A 23,735-nucleotide genomic window follows, 5' to 3' on the forward strand; every position below is an offset into this window, starting at 1 on the left:
TGAATGGCTTATTATTTTGAGAATCACTATTGAATAATTAGGGGTTTATTACGTTTTTGTCGGAATATTTACAACGTAATACCGAGTCCTGGCATTTTAGGACAACGTAATAACGAGGTCTATTTTATATAGGTTTGTTAAGAAATGGTTTTGTGCTTTGAAATTCCAACGTAATATGCGGACTAACGTAATAAAGGGGGAACGTAATAACGGGGTTCCACTGTATAATCAAACAATGTATATAATTTTACTTAATTTGGGCTAGGAAAATCATCTAATGCTCAATCTTATTTTTGTCTATGCTGTCTTAGTCATACATCACCTATAATTAACTTATAACATCTTAGAACCCCATTGGAAATAAGCAAGATTTATAAATTGCTTTCATGGGTTATCCTAGGCAAAGATTTATTTAAAGAATATAATTTATATTGTCTGTGATAAGACCTGGTACTGTGATAAGCATGTATTTTGATAATGATGTTGCAAGTTGGTGGCTATAGCTGTGATAATATCTGGAGTGCTATTGTGTACATATGATAGGAATGTGCCAAAAATTCATTTGTGATCCCTAATTGACATTATCAATGTATTTTACAATGTATATGATTATGATTTGTAATTTATCTGATGCTTTGTCTGAATAAACATAATAATAACTAGTAATCCTAATTGTTCACGAACAATTAGAGGTCTTTCCACCTTTTCAGGTTTTCAGACATTCAAACAATGTCTCTGAATACAAAAAATCTAATCGATGCTATAGTGATAACAAAGGTTTTTACGCAAGTTGCTGTAAATCGAAGAAAGGTCAAAGTTCAGAGTTGTAATGCAATGCGTTGGAATCAGTTGGTTTGTGACTACTTCTGCATATTATACCTTATCTGTACTTTATATGCTTTAAACAGTATGAAAATTGCTTATTTTCAAAGTTTCTAGATGACCTTGACCTTTGACCTTGACCTAATTTTCAAGGTCAAAGGTCAGGGATGTCACTTCAGTTGGTCCTGTCTTTCTACGACAAATACTTTCGGAGTTGTAAATTTCTACGCGAAATCGAAAATTTTCAATGGCATTAATTCCCGTTACGGATCGACGAACCATCAAAAACAGGAAGTCATCTTTTATAATTGATCAGGCAATAAGTTTAGTGAACATTTCGTGTTCGTACCATTCACGGTTTCCATACTGTAGTGATAACAATGGTTTTTACGCAAGTCGCTGTAAATCGAAGAAAGGTCAAAGTTCAGAGTCATAATGCAATGCGTTGACTTAAATTGGTTTGTGACTACTTGTGCTTAGTATACCTTATCTGTACTTAATATGCTTTAGACAGTATGAAAAGTGCTTATTTTCGAAGTTTCTAGATGACCTTGACCTTTGACCTTGACCTAATTTTCAAGGTCAAAGGTCAGGGATGTCACTTCAGTTGGTCCTGTCTTCCTACAACAAATACTTTAGGAGTTGTAAATTTCTATGCGAAATCGAAAACTTTCAAGGGCATTAATTCCCGTTACGGATCGAGAAACCATCAAAAACAGGAAGTCATCTTTTACAATTGATCAGGCAATAAGTTTAGTGAACATTTCGTGTTCGTACCATTTGCGGTTTTCATACTGTAGTGATAACAATGGTTTTTACGCAAGTCGCTGTAAATCGAACAAAGGTCAAAGTTCAGAGTTGTAATGATATACGTTGACTTAAGTTGGTTCTTGACTACTTGTGCGTATTATACCTTATCTGTACTTTATATGCTTTAGACGGTATGAAAATTGCTTATTTTCAAAGTTTCTAGATGACCTTGACCTTTGACCTTGACCTAATTTACAAGGTCAAAGGTCAGGGATGTCACTTCAGTTGGTCCTGTCTTCCTACGACAAATACTTTAGGAGTTGTAAATTTTTACGCGAAATCGAAAACTTTCAAGGGAATTTATTCCCGTTACCGATCAAGAAACCATAAAAAACAGGAAGTCATCTTTTACAATTGATCAGGCAATAAGTTTAGTGAATTTACAATTTACGGTTTCCATACTGTAGTGATAACAATGGTTTTTACGCAAATCGCTGTAAATTGAAGGAAAGGTCAAAGTTCAGAGTCGTAATGCAATGCGTTAGAATAAGTTGGTTTGTGACTACTTGTGCATACAACACTTTATCTGTACTTTCTATGCTTTAGACTGTATGAAAAGTGCTTATTTTTAAAGTTTCCAGATGACCTTGACCTTTGACCTTGACCTGATTTTCAAGGTCAAAGGTCAAGTATTCCATTCCAGTTGGTTCCGTCTTTCTACAACTTATATTTTAGGAGTTTTGAATTTTTCCGTAAAAATCGTAAACTTTCGAGGCCATTAACTCCCTTTAGGGATCACCGAAAACTTAAAAGTAAACACTACAATGCTTCAGCTTGATGGACTAAAGAATTTAGTGAAAGTTTCATGCTCTTATCATTTACGGTTATTGAGGTGATCCGATAACAAGGGTTTTTTGCGTAAAGTCCCATAAGTTCGTTAGGGGTCAAAGATCAAATACGCAGGGTGAGATCTGAGCATGTTTCGAGATGTCAAATATGATGGTCTACATTGTTTTTCGATAAGTCTTAAAACGTCAAGAGCTTCTCGCGGCGGAAAGAAAAGAAGACAAATAAATAATAAACAGAACAATATCAAAAGGTCTTTCCACAGAAAGGTGGAAAGACCTAATAATAAACAGAACAATATCAAAAGGTCTTTCCACAGAAAGGTGGAAAGACCTAATAATACTGGAAGGCATGAAAAGCGATACTTCACACAAGCGATTTCTTTTGTTCATTTTTGAAAATGAAGCTGTCTGATTGACTTCTTATATTTATATTCTCCTTTCCTTTCTGCCCAGAATTACAAGTCATTACAAGAGGCCCAGGGGCCTTATAGGTCACCTGAGTATCATGTAACAACCTTCCAATGTTTGAATTAGGTTTGTGTTTAAATATAAAAATTTTACTTTTGGATGGAAGAAACATTGAATAGCTATGTGGTCAGCCCCGCCTTTGCACCAGAACCCCTGATCCAGGGGCCATAAATTTCAGTTTTGAAAGAAGCATCCTTGATCATCATTATCATACTATTAGTTTGTCTACTTAATACCCAGCAGCAGAGGAGAAGATTTTCAAAGAAATAAAATGCATTTTCACTATATGATCAATAGGGCCCCACCCTAATATCAGAACCCCTGACCCAGGGGCCATGAATTTCACAATTTTGAAAGAGGCATCCTTGCTCATCATAACCATGCTATTGGTTTGTCTACTTAAAGGACATATCTCATGTTTTCAAAGTATACAATATTACATGCATTTTGTCTTCTTTATGCTTATAGTAATTAATTCTAATAGTTCGTTCGCCGAAATTTTGCGATAATTAACCACAATACAGACTTAAATCTAAGCCCCGATTTCAAAAAGTCAAGTTAATTAGGTAGGTAGTCACGTGGTACAGTGACGTCACATGCGCCCTTCGGATTGTGAAAGTACTGCGAGATATTATTAAAAACTCAACTTTTAGGGGCCTAATTAATTTACCATGGGCAACATTTAAATCAATGTTGATAAATTGTCCGAGTTTTATATGTGTTCGCCACCAGTGCACACATATAACGATGTAAATACCCAAATATAGCGAGTAAAGCGTGTATGAAATCGGCAAAATTGTGAGTAAATAATGTTTATATGGGTCGCTGTCTACAAACTGTTTGGGGATGTTATTCCTTTATACATATGTAATTGGCGCTGTTTTTCTAAAATAAACAGTGTAATCATTATTTATTTTTGGATTAGACAAATTATGATACGTTAAATTGTTGACAACTAGGCCCTATGCCAAGCTATTGTCACGCGTGCATTTCGGAAAGAAAGAAAAAGATAACACACACACAAATCAATAAAAATATTCAAATTTAAAGTGGTAATCACATTATTTTATTTTGATAAAGCAATCTTATTACTATTTTTGAATTGTGATCTGCACGTCTTTAGGAAGTACGAAGTGGCAGCATGGCGTTATAGCCTACTGACGCACTCAAGATGCTACGAGTTCAATAAAGAAATAATTTTATAATTCAATTTAAAGTTAGAAAATACAATATTCTATTATTTGTATAATTAAAAGTTCAATTATTTTGTATCTTTATTTTTTGTTGTTGTAAATCTACCAGTTGGTAGAAGTTACATTGTATCGTCGATATATGTTGTTACAAGGTGAAGGTCAGTTGATCCGAGTGTGTATTGAATTTGAAGAGCAAAACAGAATGTATGCTATGGGCCTACCAGTGCTTAAAGCTTCGATATATCCATTTTCTCGCAGTTTATCAGGGTCTCTGTCCAAGCGATGTTTGAAAAGGTAACTGGGTGTGTTTTTTAAGGTAAAGTTCTTGCTCCAACAAAAAAATTATCCACGTCTTTTTTCTCGTACCTTCCTTCGAAAAATTGAAAAATACTCAGTCTAAATCCTTTCTACCGACAACTAGTACACCCGAGCACTGCACAAAACATCTTAATGCATTATTATTTACAAGCCGTTAACGTGACAATTGGTTTTTTGTCGATTAAATCTAATCTGTTTATGATATGGCTAATAGATGTTTTCAAACCCGAGGGCGCATATGACGTCACACAAAATGGCGCGTAAACTAGCGAAAGAAAATATGCATATCGCAAGATTTGAATTTCATCGCTTTCAAACTCGAAAACTACGCAAAATATTTCATTTAAAACACATTTAAAGTAGTTTTAGGCATAAAAAGAGTTAATTTTGCTGAAAAAATGAAAAAGTTTAGAAACATGCGTTGTGTCCTTTAATACCCAAGGACAGAGAAGAACATTTTCAAAGAAATAATGCATTTTCACTATATGACTTATAGAGTCCCACCCTAGCACCAGAACCCCTGATCCAGGGGCCATGAATTTCACAATTTTTAAAGAGGCATCCTTGCTCATCATTACCATGCTATTAGTTTGTCTACTTAATACCCAGAGACAGAGAAGAAGATTTTCAAAGAATTTCTACATTTTCACTATATGACCAATAGAGCCCCACCCTAACACAAGAACCCCTGCCCCAGGGGCCATGAATTTCACAATTTTGGTAGTGGGCTCAACGCTCATTATAATTATGCCCACAGTTTGGCTTCTTGATGTCCAGGAGTAAAGAAGAAGATTTTTTAAAATTACACTCATTTTGATGGTTTTTGCCCCACCCCTCAGGCCCCAGGGGGGCAGGGACCACGAATTTCACAATTTTTGTTCCCCTCCACCCACAGATGCTATATGCCAAAATTGGTTGAAATTGGTTCAGGGGTTTCAGAGAAGAAGCTGAAAATGTTCAAATGTTAACGCACGACGACGGACAAAAACAGAAGATTTTCAAAGAAATATTGCATTTTCACTATATAATCAATCAGCCCCGCCTTTGCACCAGAACCCCTGATCCAGGGGCCATAAATTTCAGTTTTGAAAGAAGCATCCTTGATCATCATTATCATACTATTAGTTTGTCTACTTAATACCCAGCAGCAGAGGAGAAGATTTTCAAAGAAATAAAATGCATTTTCACTATATGATCAATAGGGCCCCACCCTAATACCAGAACCCCTGACCCAGGGGCCATGAATTTCACAATTTTGAAAGAGGCATCCTTGCTCATCATAACCATGCTATTGGTTTGTCTACTTAATACCCAAGGACAGAGAAGAACATTTTCAAAGAAATAATGCATTTTCACTATATGACTTATAGAGCCCCCACCCTAGCACCAGAACCCCTGATCCAGGGGCCATGAATTTCACAATTTTTAACAAGAGGTACTGTGAGCAATGCTCACTAAGAATACCCCCCGCTTACCCCAATCTCCCAAAGGGTGTTGGTAATAGGTATAAACTACCTCTTTTCTGAGTGTTGCTACTTCGATGTCCAGTGCGCATGACCTTTGACCTTTTGACCCCAAAATCGATAGGGAACATCTTCATCTCATGGGTAGTCCATATGTATGATATGGTGACTGTAGGTGGAAAGGATAACGCTTTAGAGCCCAGAAACCATATTGCTACTTCAATGTCCAGTGCGCATGACCTTTGACCTTTTGACCCCAAAATCGATAAGGATCATCTTCATCCCATGGGTAGTCCATATATATGATATGGTGACTGTAGGTGGAAAGGATAACGCTTTAGAGCCCGGAAACCATATTGCTACTTCAATGTCCAGTGCGCTTGACCTTTGACCTTTTGACCCCAAAATCGATAGGGAACATCTTCATACCATGGGTAGTCCATATGTATGATATGGTGACTATAGGTGGAAAGGATAACACTTTAGAGCCCGGAAACCATATTGCTACTTCGATGTCCAGTGTGCTTGACCTTTGGACCCGAAAATCGATAGGGAACATCTTCATCCCATGGGTAGTCCATATATATGATATGGTGACGGTAGGTGGAAAGGATAATGCTTTAGAGCCCGGAAACCATTGTGTCTACAGACGGACGGACGGACAACCCGATTCCAGTATACCCCCCCACAACTTGTTGTGGGGGGTATAAAGAGGCATCCTTGCTCATCATTACCATGCTATTAGTTTGTCTACTTAATACCCAGAGACAGAGAAGAAGATTTTCAAAGAATTTCTACATTTTCACTATATGACCAATAGAGCCCCACCCTAAAACAAGAACCCCTGCCCCAGGGGCCATGAATTTCATAATTTTGGTAGAGGGCTCAACGCTCATTATAATTATGCCCACAGTTTGGCTGATTTTTTAAAATTACACTCATTTTGATGGTTTTTGCCCCACCCCTCAGGCCCCAGGGGGACAGGGACCACGAATTTCACAATTTTTGTTCCCCTCCACCCACAGATGCTATATGCCAAAATTGGTTGAAATTGGTTCAGGGGTTTCAGAGAAGAAGCTGAAAATGTTCAAATGTTAACGCACGACGACGGACAAAAACAGCAATAGGTCACCTGAATGAATTCAGGTGACCTAAAAATACATGTACTCTATTTATCTGTCTTCATGCATACACACATTGATTACAACTGCAGTACATTTGTATATATATTCATGAGGAAATAGCTATCAGTACAATGTGTAGAGATATCAAAGGCAGAAACATTGGAAATGTAATATGTCAAAATGAAAGAATCAGTACATACTGAAAGCAAAGGATTTTTTATTTTTTTTTTTATTTTTCACCCTTATCCTAAATAGGCAAATTTAAAACAAGGTCAATTTAAATCTGTGTTAGGGTAAATTTAAATCAGGATGATTTTTTTGTTTTTGTTTTATGCTTTTTAAAGGGACTGGTTCACGATTTTTGATAAAAATATTTTTCATTTTTGATGGTAAACATTAAAAATATAACTCATTTAATATTGACGACCAAAATTTTGACCTTCTGAATGCATGAATAAAACAATATTTTAGCCTTAAATCTGTGTTTTGTAAACAAAGACTCGGGTCTTTTTATATATACAAACAAACCAGTGAAATATTAATTTTGTAATATAAAACATCTTCACTTTGCATAGTCACAAATTTTAACTTTTAGATGACACATTTACCCCAAAAATGCTTGAAATGTGACAGATATAATAAGCTTAAATCGATATCCATTTCTTTTGACAATTTCGTAAACAATAACATACCGCAATCTTTGTTTACAAAACAAATAATAAACTCTCTAAAATGAGCTTCTGTGATAATGTATAACCTTAATTTTTATGTGAACTCTTTTAAACATATTTAGACAGTAGATTTTGATCATTAAAAGTGAAAAAGAAAATTTTGAGGAAAATCGTGAATCAGTCCCTTTAATGCAAACATTAAACATGGGATGAAAATTTCCCAGTATACATTACTTTTGATATCGGGAAGAAGTCCGATAGAAGCCGGAATGCTCTGCAGCATCAGACAGTGAGTCAGGCTGAGTACTCGGAGATTTCTGAGGTTCTCAATGTCAGAGGGAATCATCTGGATGCCCTGGTTATTCAAATATAACTCCTGCAGGCTCTCCAACTGGAAGATGACAGGTGGTACTCCACCACTTCTCATATTGGTACCTGTAAAAAGCAATCAAGAATAATTTGATAAGAATAATAATAAAAGAATTTCTTTTTGTTAGTTTTCTGAATATTAATTTCTGTACTTAAAATTATATGTATTGTATCATCAAAACAAAATGTAATATGCATTCTTATATAATATATCTTGTCTCACAGATGACCAGGATCCCCCCTACAATGAGTCCATCGGAAATGTATTTTTGACAGTATTCTTTATAATTCTCATGGTAAGTTGTCTCATACAGAAGACCAATATCTGTATCCATATCTTTTGGTTGGTATGCAGTTTCAAATTCATGCCAAAAAAATGAAGCATATTTGTTTGTCTTCAAAACTTATATGCTAGATGCAGTGGCATCTTTTGGGTCTACAAGCCATATCTGGCAATAGACAGGACCATTATTCCGTGATAAGGGTATTTTTTTCACTTTTTGATATGAAAGGAAGGTTGCAAATACATTGAATATTACTATGTTGGTTTTTCTGGGGTTTCTTTCCATGATATAAATGGCCGACATATTATAGTCACTCTCCAATCAGAATGGTTATATTACAGTCCATGAAAAGCTTCACAGAAATAGTATCAGCAGTGTATTGTCTCTCTATTTTGAATGGGTATAGTGCATTTGAGTGAAAATGATATTTTTTCAGATGGTCATTTAAACAAAATAATCCCAGACATTTGATTTACAACATTTGAGATAAAAATCTTTTATACTTTTAAAAGTGCACCACTAGGGTACATAATAAACCTAATCTATGTTTGCATGCTTGAAGTCACTAGCTGTGACACTGTCAATTGTAATTCCAAAATAAGGCCACAGTGACCTACTTGTCGGTCATGACACACATTCCTCCAAGATGCATCAGGTGTCAGATCATGTTTGATGGTCCTAGGTCTCACTGTGTTCAAGATATGATCCAGACACAATTTGAGTATGTATAGCCATAAAATTCCAGAAGTAGGCCACAGTGACCTACTTTTGGTTCATGACACACCTTCCTCCCAAATGTGACAGTCCTAGGACTCACAATGTGAAAGATATGACCAGCACACGAAAAAGCTAACATACAAACACATGGATTGAGTGCATACTAATAGTCCCACTCAGCTTTGCCAGTAGAGGACTAATAATACTAAAGAATTAATGATATGCTATAGAAGGCCTGATATGAACACATCAAAATGAGGGAATGCAGTCATATTTACATACTCGATTACATCATAATTCTACATTGCTTCCAAAACATACCATGAAATGACATCAGAAATATTATTCATATTCCATGCTTGTACTACATGAGTATGTGTTTTGTGTGTTTTTTATGCATTGATAGCTAACTCTGTGTTCATCATGCAGTGCAATACGCAACTTCCAAGATATCAGCTCTTCTGTGATGGAGGTACGTTCAGTGTTCTGTTGAACGCTTGAGTGGGTACAAGATGTATACATATACTATAGACTAGCTATGTAAATACGGATAAAAGTAATGAAAGTGTAAATTTTGTTTATATCAGCCATTGGTATACATTAAACTGACCATATCAAGTACAATATTTGTTTGAATTAGGCCATCAAATTAAATATGAAATTATTTTTTTATTTCCTCCTCTGCATGAGTGATATTTTAATCAAAGAAAAATGGTAATTATCAATTTTTGTTTGAGCTATTTTATTATCAAATACTAATAAACTTACTAATTTTGTGTGTCCGGCTGCAGTTTGGGTGGTTGCATATTGTCTGATAATCGGCATTTAGCCAATATATGAAGACAGCGATAAGCATTTGTACCCACCGCGTGTGGACGATAGTATGTTTTGCGTCTCACTGTGCACAAGAGTTCCACAAAGGGAAAGAACTATTGGGCAACTCAGAAATTGCGTATTGTCTTTGTTTTCCTTTGACATATGTTTCTGTGATTTTGGACTTTGTCAATGTGCATCCTAATGCTCCTCTGTGGGCCAAAATTGGTTGAATAAATATTCTATCCTATTCTATTCTTAGTATTAAAGTCACGAATCAGATACTGTGACCCATGCATTCAAGGAGAAAGCACTCTCACAAGTACACTGTGCCCCATGTATTCAAGGAAAACTTACCACCCTCACAAAATTGTGAAAAATGCATGCCATTGTCAAATAAATTAACATGTATGATCATGACGTTTCTGTGAAGAGAAAATAAAGATGGGATGAACAGAAAACTGACAAAGCCATCCAGTTCCATGCTGCAAACATTTCAATGATAAGTGTTCTTTGATTGTGACCATGATCTTAGACTTATTGTATCCAATTCTATAATCTACCCTGTAACAATCTCTTTACCACATACAATGTGCAGTGTTTGCAGATTGAAAACTTCATACAATTCCAAAATCACCATTAAATTGTGACCTACATCACTGACCTAGTGACCTCACAGTTCAAATTAAATATGAAGTTTAAAAATACTGCTGGTATTGCATAGCATACAAGTTTTGACAGATGGTTGGAGGGACATCATAATTACTCCTGGGATCCTGCATCTTTGAGGCACAGACCTATTTATCTAAGCATGTGAAGATTTAATTTAGAAAGGGTGATATTTATAGAGGAAGAACCATTCATAATTTGCTTGATAAAAGAAAATGTCATACCCTTATGAATAAAATTATGTGTAAAAAGTCTCCAGACTAGTTGCAACTTGACAATGACAAGATAGAAAAAAGAAGTTGAACTATTGGTGACAAATATATGCAAGAGAACAGTAGTGAAGTTTGTATGTTACTTATTACTAATGCTACACAAGCATGCATTACTGTGCATGTTTTGAGAAGTTCACATAAAATCACCCTGCACCACCCAGTGCGAGGGGACAGCTCTACACTATACTAATTCTACTGCATAATAGGGTAGAGAGAGAGAGAGAGAGAGAGAGAGAGAGAGAGAGAGAGAGAGAGACAAGATGCTAACACTAAATAAACATAAAATTGTGTAAATAAAATAGTAAAACCTCAAAACTCATCCTCTAATAAACAGTATTTTTTTCAGATTCATATATCTTGTAAGTGCATGTAGCTATTCTAATATGCAAGTAGTTTAAAAATTTGGCAAAATCACCATTCAGCATCAATTTGCAAAAAAGCAAATCTACTAGTGCAATTATATCCCATTTCCATATTATTTCTTGTTTATTGTCATGAAATAAATCATGTTGTATATTTATAAAAATTTCAATTTGACTGTAAATTGGTTTCTGGCCAATATGAACTCGGTAACCCACTCCTCCTTCCCAGTAATAAGTAAACATAAAATATGACACAAACAGTTTGCAAGAGATGCAATCTAATTAAAATCAGATCCTTCAATCTGTTCACATAGTTCACTACATAAGGATCTAGCAATATCCCATTTGAAATCACATCAGAGTTACCCTTTTGTCAGCAAATGAATTCATTCCTGAAAACAATCTTAACTGGTTGTTCATAAAATTCAAGATTTTCCTTCATCATATAGAACACCCCAAGGCTTTGTGAGACTGACAGTTTATGATGATGTTAAATGATTCATAGAAAGTAAAGACCCAATTCTTTTTTTTTAACAGAACAGAGATCAGGAATAGAATTTGTTGTGACTTAAAAGAAGGATTTCCATCAAACGTTTTAGGTCAATCCGCTGCATTCTACACATGCTTGATGAGCTAGAAATAACTTCTACTAACTAGCTATACCTATGCTTCAACATACATCAACATGAATCACACTGCACACATAAACTACCAGCTAGCTATACCTATGCATCTATAGGACAATCCGAAAACATGAGTTATCTTTTCTTGATCCGGAACGTAGTGCGCTTATCAACAGTGCAGAAGGCCGCAAAGATATTGCTGTATAATTTTACAGTAATCACGCCAACAAATATGTTAACATTAATAAAAAATCCCAATGCATAGGTTTACTTCATACACGTGAAAATAATCAACGTTGCATGTAAAAATAATAGAAAATTAATGTTGTAAATAGAGGAGGACACCCCCCCCCTTCCCCGATAGAATGTTCTATCGTTAAAGTGATGTAATTTCCTACTACAGGCCTGTCCCGAGACCTAGTTAGATTATTCTAACTAACCCCCCCCCCCCCCCATTTTCCAGGATTTCACGTATTTTATGACTGAAATTAGTACATATCATATACTGCATACAAATCCTCAGGATCTTTAGCCCGTGTTTTAATACAGTCAGATTTATAATAAAATATCAGAAGTTACTTGTTCAATATCAATGTAGTACATTCAGTGATAAAAGTTCTGCCACGATGTACGTCTAGGTATGTTGGACCGACACCTCCGGATTCTGAAAATGTCCATCTCCTTCGATTGGCGAGTAAAATTTAACCCAGCCTGTACTTGTAAATGAGAGGCCACTGACAGATTTCCAGCCGTCTGCCCATAAATTTTATACAGTTTCAAATACAAGTATAACCATAAAGAAATTCGTCACAAACCACCTTTAAACTGACATTTAGACATGCAGTATATACCTGTAAATACAGCCATTTTGGGTAAAATATTTGGAGGTTTACTCAAATTATTTTGTATATTTGTGGCAAAAAGGGGGGGTGGGTCTAAATATGTCATTGCAATTTCTGTTATGACACGATACGTGCCTATGCATAATCAAGTACATTTCAAGGAGGCTAAAACGAATAAAAGAGGGAAGATACAGAGATGTCAAAAGCATTCTATTGGGGGTTAAACTTACCTATACCCCAGAGAGTACATTAGAGAATATGGTAACACCCCCCCCCCCCCCCCCCCCCCCCCCCGGGATCACACAAGTCTATGAAAAATAATTTATATCAATTGAGCAATATTGAACAAAATTAATAATTTTTTTTTTAGTTACCTATTTTACTGTATTTTAAACACATCAGTTGATATTAACAATCCCAGCTTCATGCTGCAGTGTACAAGTGATACTTTGCACACAGAATGAACACGTCCAGGTACTTTGGAGAAAGTTGCCCAAACATTGCAATCTGGTTTATTTTTGAAAGAGTCGATTGGTAGTGGTGGAATAATTTTAGCCCTGATAAAACAATGAGAGCATTGATTTCCTAATTTAATTGATTTTTTTTTTATTTTGGAAAGGGGGGCATGTTATACAAGATCTTTATACACCACAGGCACTTGACGTTTTAAATATCTATAATAAAAAAAATTGCCTACAAAAAGTATGTCAGTCGTTCTTGGAGACATATGTAAACAAATGAATGTCTGCGTGATATCCAATTTAATTTTTAAAATCCCCCCCCCCCCCCCCCGAAAAATCACACCCAACTCGATCAAGAAATTCTTTTTTGTTTCCATTAACATTTTCTTACTCTCTCGTACAAATTATTTCAACTGTTTTCAATTTTGAACAGCACCCATACTAATATAACTCTTAAAATATATGTGCAGTCTGACTGTGTTACTACCTGGAAGTTGTCATATTCACACTAAATGTAAGAATACAAAGAGAGATAACTCACGTTTTCGGAAAGGCCTATACATACATCAACATGAATCACACTGCACACATAAACAACTTTCTTCTTTATTAAGTTACTTCACTGTCGATAGATAACTTAATTTTTCTGCACCAACATTCCTTGGAATTCAGTATCATAATTGATTTGTGTTACTGTCTGCGACATCTTTTAATATAATGTAAACAAGAAATGTTTGAGAAACATACGAGGGTTGTTCGATATGTAATGTGTATTGTACCATAGCGCAATAACGCTTTGCACAATTTCGTGGATGATCATCAAGAGATCTTGAATAGCTCTATTCAATACCTTTCCAACGGTATAAACACGAGCCCTCAGCTCCAAATAGTTTTAAACTTATATACTCATTTCATGTTATATGTACCTTAAATCGTTGTGTATATGCTTATTCCGATGACTTTCATAGTTGAGTTACTACCCTTTACGTGTACAGCATGTCGTAAACACCACAAAATATCAATGGTTTACTAAAACATTTAAATCTAAATTTGAAATATTTCCCATGGTCCGATTTTTTGTATGTTGTTATAAATCACACTTTTCTTTATTAAATTCCATTGAGTTTGTACACCACAAAATATCAATGGTTTAATTAATTTACTAAAACATTTAAATCTAAATTTGAAATATTTCCCATGGTCCGATTTTTTGCATGTTAACTGTTATAAATCACGCTTTTCTTTATTAAATTCCATCGAGTTTGTTTCTGTTGCAATAAATTTGAGGTGATTTGCTAGAATGACTAGACTATCATAGAAGGCCTAGAGGAAGACAGTAATACACAAGTTTCAAGATCAGAACTCTTCTATGTAGGAGGTGCATTTAGTCTACTCTGAATGCCAAAGTGGGGACAGGATGCACCATTATACAGTCAATGAGAAAGGCAATAAAATTTTGGAAAGCAGCCTATGTTTAAAGATGTGATTTAATATACCAAAAGAAACATGACTCTCAATGTGCTATAAAAAAAATATTAGTGTAGCGAATATGGGAACAAATCTAATATCTAATTCTAATTAGATTGCAAGGGATGGGAGTGGGTGGGTAAGGGGAGATATCAAAATGTTCAGTTTTTGTAAATAGAGATACAGTCATGCATTTTCTCCTTAATAAGATTATAGAAATAGCATCAATATCACTTTAATAAGCTCTGTTATGTCGAGTATATTTGATAGATTTGATATCAATGGCTTACCATCATCGTCGGCTTGTGATTTGAAAAAAGAAGAAGACAAAATCCATTAAACAAGTTTTCTTTATGATTCTGCATAGTACTGTAGATTCCTTATTTAATATCATGAAATGATACGAAGATGCATCATCAGATACCCACGGGTGATCTTGTTTTTTACTCATCACCTGTGGGCAAACTCACCGAAATATCTTCATAAAGTATGCTAATTTGTTGATTATAGAAAACCAATCAGAAAGATGGAACTCTTCAATTTTGAAAATATGTTTATTAGTTTGCTATTTATGCTAAATATCTTGACGCCTGTTAAAATGTGCAAATTTCGTTTTAAAACGATTAAAGACAAGTCGTACAGGTCACTTGCATCAAAAATACCAGTCAAAAATTATATGGGAGTACCTTTCTCAAACTGCAAAATGCACCGTTGAGTGGATTTATTTGCAATCGGTGTGTTAACTACGGAAAAGTTTTTGTCATTGCCGAACATACATACATAACATAAACTTTGATTTGTTGATTTGCCATCGCGACTCTGTGCAGCAGCCAATCAAATGACCAGTGCATATTAATTACAAACGATGATTTTTCGGCGAGTTTGCCCATGGGTGATGAGTAAAACACAAGATCACCCGTAGGTATCCGACGACGACGTAGATGTCAAATCACGAATACATGAATTCTAGAGAGGTCTGTTGATCAAGAGTTTTACATGTATTTTAACAATATAAAAACAAGATGTGTTTGTGAAACACTGATGCCCCGTATTACAATAAAGTGAAACTGTAAGACATTGTAGTTTATTGAAAAATTTCCCAAAACTAGGTCAAAGGTCAAAGTCAACAAATCTGATATCATTGAAATTAAGGTCTTCTAACAAGAAATGAACATGCTAAATATAAAAGCAATACTTCTCATGATTTGAAAGATATGGCTTATATTTGAATTTTCTAAAAGTAGGTCATGAAGGTCAATGTTAAGGTAAGAGATTTTAGTGTCAATGAAAAGGTCTTGCCACATGGAATAGTCATATCCAAGTATGAAAGATTCATCTCTAATGGTGCAAAAGATATGACCAAGGTTAAAGTTTTTTGCCACAGACAGACACACGGACAGGCCAAAAACTATATGCCCTTGAATCTGATTCCAGGGGCATAATAAAAGCGAGTAATTTTATTTTGCGAGTGATGCTTCTTGCAAAATTACACAGAAATAAATTCCTCATATATACTTAGGAATCTACAGCACTTCAACTCTAACTATAGTCACACGCATAAATGAAAGATTTTCAATTTTTCCATCCTACTGATTCTGGAATACGCCAAGCTACAGTTTCTCTTCTGATGAGTGTACTTACCAACAGTGCCAAATCTGGGAATGCTGAAGAAAAGTCTCAAATTCAACTGTGCTAGTTCCTTCAGCTCTAATGCACTGTTCTTATTTTGATCAAATTCTTCAAACAACTTCATCACAGCCTATCCAAAAACAATAGGAAAATAAAAATAAATCATAGCAAAACACTGTATTCCTCACAAGAATTTAAGGTGGCTCATTACATCAACATTTTAACAAATAGCTTATTAAAACACCTCTTTGATATAAAGTAGAATTTCACCATCGAAAGAGTACATCAAACACCTAAACTATTGATTGAGGCAAATTAAGATTTCAATATTAATCAAGATTATGTATCCCAATGGCAAAACTATGACACAATTTTGATCGTATCTATTTGGTCAAAATGCCATTCATGATTCAAGGTACTTGGTTAACGTAGGTTTCATGACCTTTCAATAGGTATGGCTAGTGTGTCGGTCAAGCAAAGGGCACCAGATAGTCAGATCATGCTACAAATTCCAAGGCTTGCTTACTCTTAATTCGTCCCATTCTGTAATCAGTTCATTATGTCGCATTACTTTGTATCTATTCATTTACATGTCATACACAGGCGAACCTGGATAACGTTCAGGTATACCTGATTGTGCCAAAATGTCGGCACTGCATAGACCAGGGGCTCGGACCTCAACCTACCACGAGGTTCAATTTGCAATGTGGCCAACCACTACATTATCTCGTTAGGCTTACTTGCTAGGCATTATTGGGCCCCAAGTTTCAGGGTAGGCATTGCTATTCACCGCCACAGGGGTTCACGGGTTTTACTACAGCATGATCACAATTCTAGGTATCAAGGACCTCGCCGGTCAATTTATGCAGAGTTATCAATTTCATAGTACTTATCTATATTAACATCCCAATGCAATTACGTGGTATTACTTGCTCAGGGCCGTAAGTAGGGTTCTAAATCAGGGGAGGCAGGGGATTGGGGGCCGCCGATTGACTTTACGACTGAAAATGACACTTTTTAAATCCCAATTTATCATGTTTGTGTTTCATTTGTACTATGTAAAGAATCGTAATATGGTGTCAAAGACAAAGGTGCTTGTCTTCATTTTAAACATATATCCTATAATATAACATTTATATAATTTTATTTTCTTTTTTGCCAAAAAATCAGACGAGGCAGTTGCCTCGTCTGCCTCATCGGCAGTTACGGCCCTGTTGCTATTTCAGCAATTTGCCTCTTTTTAATTTATGTAGTTTGCAGATGATTCCGACAACGTACGTGATGTGGAGCGCTATATGCTATTTCGTACACACGTTTCAGGTTTGTGCTAGAACCAGCATCACAGCGTACGAGTCGCAGTATATTCTCACCTTGTCGTTCTTTGGATATTTAGCACTTTCCATAGCACAGCGACCCTAGTTCCATATCATTAGTTGCATTTAATTGCAGCTTTTGTTTCCGATAATTGTCCACAATCTCAATTTAAGTTCAGACTTGCAGATTGTTGATCGGTTCGTTGTTGTTTATTCTCAATGTCAAGCCTAACCAAAAGTTATTGTTTGGTTAACTTTAAGTCAATCACACTATCCATTCCATTTTCATGTAAATAATTGACTGGTTTTGTCTTAGATGTATTCGGCGTTGAATTTTTTTCTTTCTTTCCATAATTCATTCAATAGGCATTTATTGGAGTTTGTATGGTTCCAGCAGTCGAGAAACCACGTCAGGAAGAGTCATGTTTGTTATCCAACTTTTTCAACATTTGTTCTACGCTTTCTAACCGGGGATTTCTAACCGTCTTAAACCGGGGATCTCAAGACGCTCGCTCTGTGCTGCTTAGGACTTGCTCCGAGGAGGCGTGTTTTGAGGGTAGAGGCTTAGGGGTGTTAATGGGCTGGGTAATTTTCGTATTTTGGCTCGAGTAATCAGTCTTAATTTTAATTCTTAGCTGAGTTTGGGTTAATTCTCACTAGCTCTGGAACGTTTGGATTAGATTGACGAATTTATGAGGAATTTCCGGCCTAAAAAGTTTGATCCATTACAGTTTATTGCTTTATCTTAGGAATTGTCGAAAATGGTATTTAGCAATGTGCCATTCTGCTATCATTACCTTAGTTTTTATGGAAGTATTTGGGACTTGTAGTTAGATCTTTTTGACGGAATTCAGACTTCAAAATTATTCTCGAATTTTCTGCTGAAACTCTTTAGAATCAATCGGAATCCTTTAGAGGTATACCAGTTTCAGTTATGGGACGTAATTTTCCTACAGTAGGACTGGGAGATGGCTTGCTAAATTGGTTTTAGGAAATTTTGTCAAATTTTAGCTTTCCATCATAGGAGTTGTTCAAGAGCTGAACAAGTCTTACGGTCCGCCTGAACTGCGACTACTTTGTTGTTAATCTTACGTCACCTTTGAGATTACACATTTTGAAATGGTCATTTCAGAATTCAGTCTAATTTTGGTCAGGAATCCTGAGGTCTTAGCTATTCCCTTGAAAAATGCAGGAAATTCAAATAATTCACAACTTCATAATCACTATCAAAATGTGTCAATTTGGTGATACCAGTGACCTCTTGGTTAAGTCACCATTGCTTGAGAGTACGCAAGGGGGTTCAAAGGGGTAGCATAGAGATAAACACTCTCCCATTGTGCCTCCAGGGGGCCTTGGTGACGGACGAGTGTGCACGTCGCCCACCCTGCAGAATTGAGATGACCTTGTTGTTAACCTATCACCTTTGAGGTTACATTTTGTGCTATGATCAGCTTCAGAATTCAATCTAATTACTGGTCGGAAATCCTGAAAGTTTTAGATATTCCCACGAAAATTACAGGAAATTCAGGTAATCTTCAAATTGAGAGCGATTACCGAAATGTGTCAATTTGACCACTGCTTGAGAGTGCACAGGGGGTTCGAAGAGGGGAGCATAGAGATAAATGCTCTCCCCTCGCGCCTGCGGGCCCTGGGCGACGGACGAGGGTGCACGTCGCCCACCCCACTGTTTAAGTACCTCCAATTTCAAGTATGCATGAAGAAAAAAGGAAAAACAAACAATTTTGTGGGGGACATTGTTCCAATGTCTGTGGCGGACTGCGTTGGGGTAGTTGATCACTAATTCTGCGCCAAAACCGGCTCTCCTCCCACCTACTACTAAAGCAGAGGGCAGGTATTTCACGTGTACCCTCCAGACGACCATTAAACTAGGTCAAGGGTCAGTGGATATTCATAGAAAATACTACAGTGGAACCCCGTTATTACGTTTTCCATTTTGTCACGATAAAATAACGTAATAACAGGGGCAACGTAATAAACGTTCCCAGTGAAATCCATTAAAAATATCATTTGGAAATTGTATATTGTCCGTTGGTACTCCGTGAAGGGGTGTGTGAATATATCTTTACTGTTTCTTTGTTTAAAAGACTATGATACTTTGTTTTATTTACATCTTATCTTTAATGTCCGTAATTCTTCATGTTCTTATCCCTTTTCTTTATTTCTGGTGTAGGATTCATAAGGATGTTTTGATAAACGTTGCTTTTCTGCATTCGTTTGGACCGCCATTTTGTTCAACTTTAAAACAATGCGTTCATGTAACTTTCTCTCAATAACTCGTTCCGGTTCGTATTCAACATTCGTATTAAAAAAAAATAACAAAACATTGTTTTTATTAAGTTCGCGAATTACACAATACATAACGCAATAAAAAAAAATCCCATCCAAAAAACAACAAAACTATAGACACAAAACGCACACGATACCCAACACTTACACACTTTTCTCACCAATGATAAACATGGAGAACAATTTAAGCGCAATCTACATAAAAAAAATATAATGATGCACGAAGATTTCATTTACAACGCTAAATGATGGCACTAAAATCACGTGCGCATCAGGGGATTTTAGAATATTCACAGAGGTAAATGCCGTGCACGAATCGGCCGATAACACAAGACAGTTTAGTCGGTGTATGTATGGACGAGATTTACGAACACCTAAGCTGCATGTCCAAACAACGGACAATTTTTTAATTGAACACTTCCTTTAGTCACCTATGTCCAAGAAGTTACCCAAGCGGTTTTAACATTGCTACGATAAATCTTGTCTTTCATGTTTGGTACCAAAGCTGTCCGTAAATAGAGTTTTAATAGCGAAGGTAATCACACAATGCTGAACACGCAGGTAGTTGAGAAATTATTTCTTTGATTATCAAAATATGAAAAATGAAGTAACTTTCATAGAGTACCATTTCTAAATAAACATTATTTAATTGTTTATCACTGGCTTCGATACGGGGTATTCACCTGTATTTATGTCGCTAGATCTATCGAAGCGTGATCAGTCAAGCGTCTCTAATCCCCAAACAGACCAGGAAATTTACGTGGTGACTGCCTCAGGCAGTCAAGGTGTGAATGGCTTATTATTTTGAGAATCACTATTGAATAATTAGGGGTTTATTACGTTTTCGTCGGAATTTTTACAACGTAATACCGAGTCCCGGCATCTTAGGACAACGTAATAACGAGGTCTATTTTATATAGGTTTGTTAAGAAATGGTTTTGTGCTTTGAAATTCCAACGTAATATGCGGACTAACGTAATAAAGGGGGAACGTAATAACGGGGTTCCACTGTAATTGCATAAGTTGCTAAAGTTTAATTCGTGGGGCTCTCAGCTAGTTCATAGCTGGGGCCACATCCACCTCCTACTCAGGAAGGGGATGCTACAGGCTGGTGCATGTTGCGACAACTGTAGGAGGGTCTACAAGCTTGCTCCGCACTTGCTAATTAAACCAGGTAGCACGCAGTAGACCGGTGAGATGTGCAGAGATCTCTACCTCCCTTAGAACACGGGGACTCGTTCAGCTTCGGGCACCTATGTCCACATAGGGCCCCCTGTGTTGCCCCTACTTTGGTAGTCAAACTAGCACACTGGCCGCCTCCCCAGTTCCCCACAAAAAGTTTGCATGCGACCCTTTCCACCATATATGTAAATTTGCATCCTGTTTCTGATCCAATTAATAAATATTAAACTTGTATCACTCTAATGTCATTCCAGCTGCTAAGCAGCCTATGGGGGATTACAGGGCAGCCAGTTAAGCTTCGACACACCTACTGGTATATCCAGATATTAGGTTAAGGTCACTATTCAATTCGGGCAGTAGGTCAGATGTCTTGCGGCTGGTTGTGCTGTATATTAAGTTTAATTTAGCACAATAGCTTCTCTAGGTAAATTTAACATACCCTAGGTCAAGTCATGGTCATGAAGCCAATTCTTTTATTAATTTACTTTAACAGAGTAAAACAAAGTGAATATAAAATAAAAAGTGAGGCACTTTCACGACATTGTAAAAAATTTCACAGTGAGCACAATTGTAGTTGTCAAAATTGTGCTTTTGATATAATCTTGCTTAGAATACACCCTCCGCATTTTAGAAAATTCTGGAAATCACAAGCTTACTATAAACAAAGGCTTTTCATATATATTCAGTCGTCCTTGATTTCCTATGGAGATTTCAAAAAAATTAGGTGAGCCCAGCCACAAAATACAACTTGATAATGAATAATCATAAAATTTTCAATTTTAAAATATGCAGAACCTAAAAGTTCAGAAATCTGAGACAACTAAGATAAAATTTGATAATTTTTTACATTAATTTTTCATAAATTTACTGGGCTAAGTTACATATCTTAAATGCAATGATCCTTTGACCTTGACATGACCATGACTGTGTGGTGTACCTATTCATCTGTGGTTATCATGACCTCAAGGCATAATTAAACTTCTTAATTGACGAGAATTTTTTTTAGGTTGATAGCCCAAATGACCAGTGAATAATAAAAATAATGATTTCTGGCTCTGTACATGCATTTCCCTTAACAAAAAATTATAACAAGTTGTCTTACTTTAAAGCATGAAATACTTGGTAAAATTGTTTTAGTCATTTCATAAACAATTTTAATAAAAAAAAATCAAATCTGCACATTAAGGTCAAAATGGTGGGAAACAACGGGGAAACAAAATATATCTTAATTTAGATTTTATTCTCTTCTCACTACAAATTTCAAACAGCAAGCTAATCTTAAAATCTAAAGAGATGCAAGCAACACTTATAAAATATTCCATTTCCGTGGCTTAAATCAGTTGCTATTTGTAAAATTTGATACAAACAACATAGGATATTAAAACCCTTCTACAAACCTTTATGGACAAGTAGTTTGTAATCATGGGATTTTCTGCATGCCAGGAGAGGTACTGATCTTTAGTAATGCTCTCCTTTGTTCCATCAAATGTAATTAGCGGAATTCCTTGAAAAGACGAAATACGAATGTTAATTCATTTAAACCTGTAAGGCTGACAGATCTTCTACTACATGTAGAAGATAGACTATCTCTGCATAGGATATAGATCTCTCCTTACTTCCTGTTTTCCAATTCCAAAGGTGGACATAGGCCTGAAATAGCAGAGCTTTTTTGTTTACTTGTGTCTGATACAGTTGTGAAGACAAGTATGAATTCCCCTACTCATGTGCCCCTCTATCTGTTTGAGGGAAGTCATTAATTATATGCAGACGGTGTATATTTGAATGAGCAGGTGAATATTATTTTTATACTCTCAGGAAAATCATAATTTTGATCGATGCAGCGAATCTGATAGATGGTATGTCTTATATTGTATACATGTATTAGATCTTGCACAATAAAAAACAAGAGGTACTGTGAGCAATGCTCACTAAGAATACCCCCCGCTTACCCCAATCTCCCAAAGTGTGTTGGTAATAGGTATAAACTACCTCTTTTCTGAGTGTAAAAAACAAATGGCATGACAAACCGAACCATATTGCTACTTCGATGTCCAGTGCACTTGACCTTTGACCTTTTGACCCCAAAATCGATAGGGAACATCTTCATCCCATGGGTAGTCCATATGTATGATATGGTGACTGCAGGTGGAAAGGATAAGGCTTTAGAGCCCGGAAACCATATTGCTACTTCGATGTCCAGTGCACTTGACCTTTGACCTTTTGACCCCAAAATCGATAGGGAACATCTTCATCCCATGGGTAGTCCATATGTATGATATGGTGACTGTAGGTGGAAAGGATAACGCTTTAGAGCCCGGAAACCATATTGCTACTTCGATGTCCAGTGCGCTTGACCTTTGGACCCCAAAATCGATAGGGAACATCTTCATCCCATGGGTAGTCCATATGTATGATATGGTGACTGTAGGTGGAAAGGATAACGCTTTAGAGCCTGGAAACCATATTGCTTCTTCGATGTCCAGTGCGCTTGACCTTTGACCTTTTGACCCCAAAATCGATAGGGAACATCTTCATCCCATGGGTAGTCCATATGTATGATATGGTGACGGTAGGTGGAAAGGATAACGCTTTAGAGCCCGGAAACCATATTGCTTCTTCGATGTCCAGTGCACTTGACCTTTGACCTTTTGACCCCAAAATCGATAGGGAACATCTTCATCCCATGGGTAGTCCATATATATGATATGGTGACGGTAGGTGGAAAGGATAATGCTTTAGAGTCCGGAAACCATTGCGTCTACAGACGG

At 36.3% G+C, this 23,735-nt stretch overlaps 1 protein-coding gene across 1 annotated transcript in view; it reads right to left on the reverse strand.

Moving 5' to 3' along the window:
• LOC125679294 (uncharacterized) overlaps positions 1-23,735 on the reverse strand; it is a 280,879-nt gene that overhangs the window by 75,684 nt on the left and 181,460 nt on the right. The window contains exons 51-54 of the mRNA XM_056154454.1: positions 22,365-22,471; positions 16,178-16,295; positions 14,827-14,838; positions 7,892-8,092 (exon numbers count right to left, since the gene is read on the reverse strand). Coding sequence (XP_056010429.1) covers positions 7,892-8,092; positions 14,827-14,838; positions 16,178-16,295; positions 22,365-22,471 — 438 coding nt within the window. The remainder of the gene's footprint in view (positions 1-7,891; positions 8,093-14,826; positions 14,839-16,177; positions 16,296-22,364; positions 22,472-23,735) is intronic.

This window comes from Ostrea edulis, chromosome 2 (genome assembly GCF_947568905.1).
Source record: "Ostrea edulis chromosome 2, xbOstEdul1.1, whole genome shotgun sequence".
Lineage (NCBI taxonomy): Eukaryota > Metazoa > Mollusca > Bivalvia > Ostreida > Ostreidae > Ostrea > Ostrea edulis.